At 44.8% G+C, this 9,103-nt stretch overlaps 1 protein-coding gene across 2 annotated transcripts in view; it reads left to right on the forward strand.

The window, feature by feature from the left end:
• The window catches only part of GLIS2 (GLIS family zinc finger 2), a 46,014-nt gene extending 37,982 nt beyond the window's left edge, over positions 1–8,032 (forward strand). For both annotated transcript variants that reach the window (XM_066576488.1, XM_066576487.1), the window contains exon 7: positions 1,519–8,032. In XM_066576488.1, coding sequence (XP_066432585.1) covers positions 1,519–2,252 — 734 coding nt within the window. In that variant the 3' untranslated portion in view covers positions 2,253–8,032. The remainder of the gene's footprint in view (positions 1–1,518) is intronic.
• The last annotated feature ends 1,071 nt before the right edge of the window (positions 8,033–9,103 follow it).

Raw genomic sequence — 9,103 nt, forward strand, 5'->3', positions numbered from 1 at the left:
TCGTCCATCATTTATGCAGCATAAACGATGAGCTGAACGCTCAGTGTAAATAGCGGCCGTTCAGTACTGAACAGCTGTTGTGTTATGTCAATAGAGAGGGGTGGGGGAGAGCGAGGAGAGAAATCTCCTCCAGCCGCCCCGCTGTGAGCCAGTGATACTAGCTCCTGTGCAGCAGCATGAGAGGGAGTATGTGCGGGGACGAGTGTTGGGGATCATTTGCCCGATATTTGTCCCATCTAAATGGGCCTTTAATCCTCATATTTTTTATGTAGGCATTAAAATAGTTTGTCAGCAGCACATTAGCTTGTGTAAACAGGGATGTGCCGCCGATAATAGTGGATACTGTTAGCTAGAGTGGCTACAAAGAGTGTCTCTCACTCTGGAGGACCTGACATGTCCATGCACTATGCAGTCAGCCATGCAGTAATTACGCCATATAAATACCCCCATAAAAGTTAAAGGGGTTTTCCATGGACATACTATTGATGACCTATCCTCAGGATAGGTCATCAATAGCTGATGGACAGGGGTACGTCACTTGGGACCCTGGCTGATCAGCTGATCAGGCATCTGCTGTCATTGCCACTACATACTGGGGTACAAAGCAGAAGCTGCTGCTCCGACCCCTGTGTAGTGGCCGACACTTGTAACATCAATGGGAGCTGCACCTGCAGTTACAAGCACCGGCTGTGAATGGCTGTTTTGTAATACATCTCACCGGCAATGAAAATTTCTAGTTGGCTATAGCTTCCCCAATGCAATCAGCTGTTTACCGGGGGTGTTGGGAACAAGTCCCGTGGTGATCAGCTGATTGCCATAACCTCAACAAACTGAACTGGATCATGCATGTTGGCACAACCCCTTTAACCCCTAAAACTGTTGCAGAGTTATTGATTAAAAATTCAAAAGTGACAACCAATATGGCTGCACTTCTGTTGTCTGTTTTGTTTGGGTGGCCACTTTTTAAAAACTAAGTTATCAATGTTTGGTCACCGCTCTAACTTCTAATTTATGTCGTGGGTGGAAATTCTCTTTAAACCTTAAACCCTGGAGATTACTGAAGAGTCCCCTTTAAGTTACCATGTGCAAACCACTTTGGATTAAGTACGGTGTTATGTTGAGAGGGTTGTCTAGGGAGGCAGAATCCTCACCCGGGCCTGCAGTGTTGGCACCTCTACTTCTGGCCCGGTTCCGAAATATCTGGTCACGAGGTGTAGACTCTGTGTGTCAGTCATGTCATCGGGAGGAGATGGCTGTTCTGCTCATGTTAATAATTAAGTCCGCTTCTTTCTCTGTCTTTGTATCGGCCATGACAGAGAAGGGGACTGGCTTAGTTATTAAGATGAGTGGAACAGCCAGACTTGGTGTAGGAACCAGAATGGAAGTGGAAGTTCCAACACCACAGGTTGGGTTAAGGACTCTTCCTCCTTGGACAACCCCTTAAAGAAAACCCTTTGACGGATTTTCCTGTTATCACCTTTTACCAGACACCAATTTTGTTTAATTTATTTCTGACAGGTGAAAAACCTTACATGTGTCCCTACGAGGGCTGCAACAAGCGTTACTCCAACTCAAGTGATCGTTTCAAGCATACTCGCACTCACTACGTGGACAAGCCCTACTACTGCAAGATGCCCGGCTGTCAGAAACGCTACACAGACCCCAGCTCTCTACGCAAGCACATCAAGGCTCATGGCCACTTCATCTCACATCAGCAACGCCAGTTATTGAAGATACACCAGCCGCCCAAATTACCAGCAATGGGGGATAGCAGCTATGCAAGTGGTGCCCAACTCATTATTCCCAACCCAGCAGCCATCTTTGGCAGTCAGAGCCTGCCAATCCCATTGGCACCAGGACCTTTAGACCTCAGCTCATTGGCTTGCAGTGGTGTAGCTTCTGCTCTGGCTGGGTTACCAAATCCCATGTTGACACTTGCAGGGTCTCCACTTAACTTGGCCAAGGGCTCCCTGTTGTCCCAAGCTTACTCCGCAGCAGGTCTCGGCTTGCCTTTAGTTTCTCTGGTTTCAGCAGGAAAATCCGAAAATGACAAGCGACCTAGGGCTCAAAGGTTAGAGAGCAATGAGAGGACTGAAGGGTCAAAAGTCAGGCCTAGTTCAGCAGACGCACTGTCTCTGCTACCCAGCGGGGTCTTAGATCTCTCACCTGGCATGGGCTCAGATTCTCTACTGCCAGGATGGGTGGTCATCCCTCCGGGGTCCGTGTTACTGAAACCAGCAGTGGTCAATTGAGAAGGCCAAGCCCCTGTAACTTTCCACCTGTGCCCACTAAACCTACACACACAGCAGGGGCTTCTCCTCTGCCGAAGAGGTGCGACCTAGTTACATTCCTGGCCCTGTGATTCCCACGGACCTCTTGCACAAGCACCAGTACAGAGAATGTGTATTTTCAGCCTCGCAGTCTCTTCTGAAGGCCGACTGGATCTTATATTATTTTGCATTGCCTGCAGAATTGATTTTCCCTTTTGTACGTGGGACCAAAAAGGGCAGGGCGAATGCCAAACACTAATGTGATTGAACAGTAAAGAAACTTTCTAAGGACTAGAGAGGTTTTGCGGACTGAGTAGAACGAAGCACTTTGTCGTATTTGGAGGCCAGGTGAAGTTACGTTGTGATCCGCAGTCTTTTGTTTCTCAGAATTCACGAGAGAAGGTTCTACGCCTTCCGAGAAAAGCAATAATAATGGAGATGCTCAGACCGAGCTGACTCTGCAACGACAAGAGAGAGAGGAGCGTGGATAGTCTGGGAAATGTATGATCTCTTATCCACTCTCCGATTCTCTGCGTCCTCATCGTCTCTTCTGTAGATCAGCTCTATGATGATGGCCTTTCACATGCTCAAACTTCTGCACCATCTTCATTCCAGAACTCTTCCCCTCTTGGACTTGAATCGTCCCAATCTCTTATATCACATTCCGCTAGTCGTTTATCTTTCTTTATGACACATACCTATGCACTAACTTGCTCTCTGCACTTTCCCATAATCCTATCTACCAACCCTAACTCCACGCCGCACCATTTCTTTATCACGACCAGTCCCCCCCTTCCTCTATAGATATCCTGTGACAATGCATTCAGGCACAATGAATGCTGCTTCTCTTTGCTTCTCCTCAGAGCGCGCAGAAAATTTGCTTTTAAAACCAATCAAATCCCTTATATATCCCTCATTTAACAATGTGTGAGGAGGAGGAGGTGGTTCTCCGCAGGCTCCGACACTGAAGGAGCAAACCATGCTATGTTATAGACTGTGAGTGGTGTGTGAGTTCGATGCTCTGCTGGTATCTCTTGACTGACTTCGGAGGTCCCCTAGTTCATGATTTGGGGTTCGGGCAGAAGTAGAGTCTGGAGTTAAAGGGGTTGTCTGATTTACAAAACCCATTTTCAAATACCCTATTAAGTCATTCTGAGTTAACCTTTGTGTGATACCAGTTTCAAAGTGCAGGACTGCAATGAACAAGGCTGGGGTCAGATAGACTCCATGATACTACACAAAGGTTAATAGAGGGGAGTCATTCATTCAGGATCCTCATGTATTAGCTAGAGTGGCTACAAAGAGTGTCTCTCTCTCTGGAGGACCTGACCTGTCCATGCACTATTCAGGCAGCCCATTGATTTGAATTAGCACTGTGCAATACTTCATTTCCCCTCTGGGGGTGCTGCAGGAAAATTGAACACTTGCTGCCAGGTTCTGCCCACATATTACATCTGATTTACTGAGATAATCCTGTGATCAGCTTATTACTGGGGAACTCGTCCTAAAAAAAGGATTGTCAAAAGTGTACAAATCCTAAACGAAAAGATTAAATGATTGGAAAGCCACCAGTAAACTGACTTTAAAGGAACACTGATAATATGTAATAGAGCTGTGTGGAGTAAAAAGCTTAGGGTTCAAGCCCCATTTACACGCAGTGATTATCGCTCAAAATTCGCTCAAGCGATGGCTTTTGAGCGATAATAGTTGTGTGTAAATGCTTCCATCTTTCAAATGAACAATGATTTTTAGGTGAGCTTAAAATCCATTGTTCAGCTGGAGGGTAGATAACAGGGACCACAGGCTGTGTTCTGCACTGGAGCACTGATTACATTGTATTTGGCTGACAGCCTGTGCGAGAACAATGGAGCTGATTACAGAGCCCAGACCCCCTGCAGTGTTCCACAAGCAACTGCAGGAGGCTCATTTACACTTACAAATGAAGCTAAATGCTAATGGGCATTAGTGTCCATTAGCACTTTATGCAAAATGATTACTAGAATGGTCAATTTTCCAATCATTTGAAAGATTGTCTTTGCGTGTAAATGAGCCTTCATTCACACTGGCGTGTGCAATTTTGGTCCGTGAGAAATACATAAGTTTTAATGTGTGCATTTTTGGTGCATACGTGTTTTTTATATCCATGTTGCATCACTGCATTATTCATGTGAACGAAAAATGCCAAGTGATGCCAGCTCACAGAAAACAGGGTGTGCAAAAAACACACGTCTGAATACATCAACTTTATTCAATGGGTCCATATTCGCTCAGTAAAACGTATGGACTGAATAAAGAGAGAAAATATGCCTGTGTGAATGGGCCCTTACTGGATAGAGTGCACTCAACTATCTCCACAGACCATGTATGTAGCGGTGGTCACGCATGGGGAACGTGGAGACCACCATTCTCATAATCCCTGGGTGTCGCAGCAGTTGGACCCCCATTTATCATGATAGGTGATAGATGTTTTGGGTGGGAAAACCCCTTTAACTACCTTTAAATTATGAATTACAAAAACATGGCTGCTTTCTTCCGGAAACAGCACCCCTCTTGTCCATGGCCGGTATTACAACTCACCATTCAAGTGAATCCTGCAGTCCATGGATGGGAAATGCTTTCTTTTTATTATCCCCTTTATTCTATGTCTTCGAACATTTCCTCCCAGAACACGTGTGATAAGCAGCATGTCTGCTGCGCACTTATGTAAGCTTCACTCTCTGAAATCCAATTTGTCAGTCGGGGAATGAAAACCCTCCTGGGTCTTAGAGCAGCAATCTGCCGGGTACATGTCAGCAGCATGACCCGATGCATTCCATATACACGTCTGTGGGTTCTGCTCTGTGGTATGAGCCGGCGCACATGCATCCGCAGCTCATTCCACATCATCCCCGCACTCATGATAGGAAACCCATTTATGGAAAGGATGACCCTGACTCATCTGTGATGCTTGTAGCTCATCGCACTGGCATTGGGTATCACATTAACTCAGCCTGTATTCCCTAAGTAGACTGAGACAGACGTTGGACATGGAGTGCCCTGAAGGGGGAGATCCCCACACTGCTTTTAAGTAAGCAAAATGCAATTTTAATTAATTACAGTTTTCCTTTAAGGTCTTTAAAAGGGTTGAATGAGAAAAAAGGATCTACCGCTATTTTATTTTCCCAGAAGCAGCGCCACTCTTGTCGATAGGCTGACTGCGGTATTGCAGCTTAGACTCAATATCAGATGCAGCCTATAGATAAGATTGGCGCGGGCTCTGGGGTAAAAAGCTTATTTTTCCTAATCTTAGGTTTGCAGCAAGTTGACTAGCCAATTTTTGGTTCAAGGGGTCTTCTGCCTGCCAGGAGGGACATTGCCAGCTACATGTGCCAAGATGGGTTTTGGATTTCAGCCGCCTTGATTTACTGCAGACCCAAACCTGCTTAATATTTTCTACGACAATATGGTAAACCTGGAGCCTCTGCTGTTCTGTTTTACTTTGCACATATGATTCAGTTGACCCCATTTCCATGATGCTCGCCTCAAGGCAGATCTGCAGTGGTTTTACAGTGCTTCTATGTCTGGAGTATATTTATGGTTTTGTTATGCTTCTTTAATAGTGTCCATGCAAAGGCCCGCACGACCCGCAACGACGACGGTGGCCTAACAAGCCAGTGATGTTTTGCCTATATTACATCAAAGCAGTCCAAAAATGGTTTCTTCTGCAACTTGGCCTTTGTCTGTAGCAGCCAATGAGCTGATAGTTTATACTGTCCAAGTATATTATCGAAAACAGCCATCATTATATTGGTTGTTCTCGGACCTGTATGCCATTGTGAGTTGATGCATTCCAGAGAATTCCCTTAGATCTTCATTGTTTATGGTACATTGACCTAAATGTATCATTTGGTGAATCTCCACCTTTTTACATTGCGTCATTTTCAGCTCCAGCATTGGGGGAGGGAGGGGGGCATTTTATAATATGTTTACAGCGGTCACAGCTCCAAATCCCTTCAGACATAAGTATACATTTGGTGTTTCATATGCCAGTCTTTATAAGTCCCAGAAAAAAAATGATGCACTTATCTGTGTTCCTGCATTGAGTTTTCCTTCTCGTGCATTAAGAAAGCCTCATACTTGGTGTGCAGGCTCTCCTACATTGTAGTTTCTGGCTTAGAATTATTCCCAGCACTGATCGGCTCGCCTCTCTCATGAATGTGCACAAGCTCAGCTCTCCCTCACCTCTTTCAGAGCTGTGTAGCATTACTACGCCCACTCAATACTGCACAGCTGTCTCTCATCCTCTGAATAGCTGCTGGTAGTGATTCCCCTCACTGCTTATAAAAGCAGAAAATTTACCTGCCATGAATTACAGCCCTCTGTAATACGGTAGTAGCTTTCTTTGCTCTCCGTCCTCACGATACCGTCTACTATCCCCGTCATACAGCTCTCTGTAACAGCTCAGTAAAAAGGCAGTAAATGTACATTTACAACAGGGGAGGAGATGAAAAACAACCCCTCAGTTTACTCTGACTGTAATAATTTGCCAAGATTTCAGTCCTCCAGCCTGCAGTGCCTTGGAAAACAATACAAGCCAGAAACCAAACAATCAGAATTTTCATGACAACTAATTACAAAAAGGCTTAATTTCCAAAAATACATTGATTAAAAAAAAAAAGTGTAAAAGGTGTACATAGCCTTTAAATGCTACATTTCTGTGGTTACAACTAGGGGGAGCTTATGTATACTGTTTTATTATTGACTTCTGTATATGTAGTAAGCTCCCCCTAGTGGCAGCTGGAGTCAACCAGGATTTTATCATTTAGCAGGTTATTTGGAGCCATGGATAAGAAAAAAAAAACCTGTATTCTGATCGCTATAAACATATATACACAGAAATTTATTAAATAGTGTTCAGGGGTGGACATTCACTTTAAAGGGGTTTTCCAGGCAGTGCCCACTGTCTGTGCCAGGACACACCGTGGTCGGAGCGGAAGCTGCTTCTCTGGCCCCTGTATAGCAGACGGCGCTCGTAATGGCAGGGGCAGCTCTCATTGATTTTTATGAGGCCCCAGCCTGCTAGTATGAGCGCCAGCGACTACATAGGGGTCGGAGCAGCAGCTTCCGCTCCGACCCTGGTGTCCCAGCCCTCACAACGGGCGCTGCCTGGAAAAGCCCTTTACGTTGCGGTAATGATGCAGTGGGCAGCAACGGTCTTTGGCTGTGATAGGCTTTTTAAAGAAGCCATTTTAGTGTGTACCCAGTTCCGGGGCCTAGGATAAATTCTCATTCACATGTAATAGGCGCAGTCGGGCTGTACCCAGTGGGCCATGTATTGAGATGGTCAGTGTATCAGTCAGTATTTCTATGACCCATTACAGACCCTTATAGCAAGCACACCATTAATGTACATGAATCACTGCGTTGGAGACACTTGAGTGCAGCAGATAAACTTAAGTGAATGCCAAGCTCAAAGGGAGTGATGCTCTGTGTGGCCTTTGGCTACTGGAGTAATGATCTGCAGGCAGCCACATAAAGTGCCTTGTGTATCACACTGAACCTCCCTTACCCCCTGTGTTTCTTTAACTCCTCATTGTCCAAGTGAAGACAGCTCTTGCATCGGTGTGCGTGGGAGATCCTGAGTGACTGCGACATGACGAGACCGCCCCCTTGAGTGCGGAGATTGTCCAGTGAGCTCCTTAAGGGGCAAATCTGCCAACGAGATGCTTCCCTGAGTCGGGGGCATTTATTCAACCATTAAAAGAAACAATAAAATGAAAGAAAAAAAAGTCTTCGTATTTCTTTTTAAGAACATATAGATTTTTACTTTGTATAATGAACCTTTAATGCTTAAAGGGGTTGTCTTCATTTCCACATGCCGTAGTAGAGAGTATGTAAAGGTTTTCACCATTTATTTATTTTTTTCATCTAAATTGGTACAAAATTCTGTGTTGATTTCTTAGGACATCATTGTAGGTACCGGAGCTCTGTTTTTGTGATACAGAGATCCAAACGCCCTGTACCAACCACTAGGGGGAGTCTAAAGAGTATCTGCACTCTCACCTTAGGAGCACTTTTGCTCCATCAGCAGTTTTTGTCTCCTTCTAGCAGTGAAGACCGATCCATATAGCGCTGTATAAGGGTTATATGGGCTTGTTTTCAGCTGCCGTAAGGAACCGAAAACTGCAGACAGAAGGAAAGTGCAGGTACTCTTTAAGAGCTTATGGCGTGCCATGTAAATCTTACAGTACACAGCAAGCTCCCTCTAGTGGTGACTGTAAGCAGCCAAAATGATCAATTAAAGTATAATTAAACTTTAAAAATGTGCCATGTAGGACGTTATGATTGGTGGGGTTTCTGGGGCCGAGACCCTACTGATCTCTAAACTGACTGAACAGTAGCACTCACCTGAGCTCTGTGCATTTACAGCTTTGCTTATAGTGTTCTACAGGCTACACAGAAAGTCTATAGAGTTCATACACCAATTGCCAATAACAGCGGAGTACTTTTGTCTATTTGTCTTAGCGATTGGTGGAGGTCTCAGCACCTGGACCCACTGATCAAAACTTCTGACATGTCACTATGATGTTAAAAGTTTGTAAAAAGTTTAGCTGTACCTTAAAAATGGGTTACGCTTCAGATGAGCGTATACGCAAATGTGAACGCATTTGCTCTATGAATGAGGTTTGCACATCTGCACATTGTGCTATACTTTTTGCGCACACAGTACACCTATGCTTTAATTTAAATGGCTATTTAGCCTAAAGAGGTCCGGATGTGTACTTAATAGAATTGCACACCTCTCATAGACTTCTATGAGGACCTTTAGTGCGAATAGAGCAAGGCCTATATTT

Source organism: Eleutherodactylus coqui, chromosome 8 (genome assembly GCF_035609145.1).
Source record: "Eleutherodactylus coqui strain aEleCoq1 chromosome 8, aEleCoq1.hap1, whole genome shotgun sequence".
NCBI lineage: Eukaryota > Metazoa > Chordata > Amphibia > Anura > Eleutherodactylidae > Eleutherodactylus > Eleutherodactylus coqui.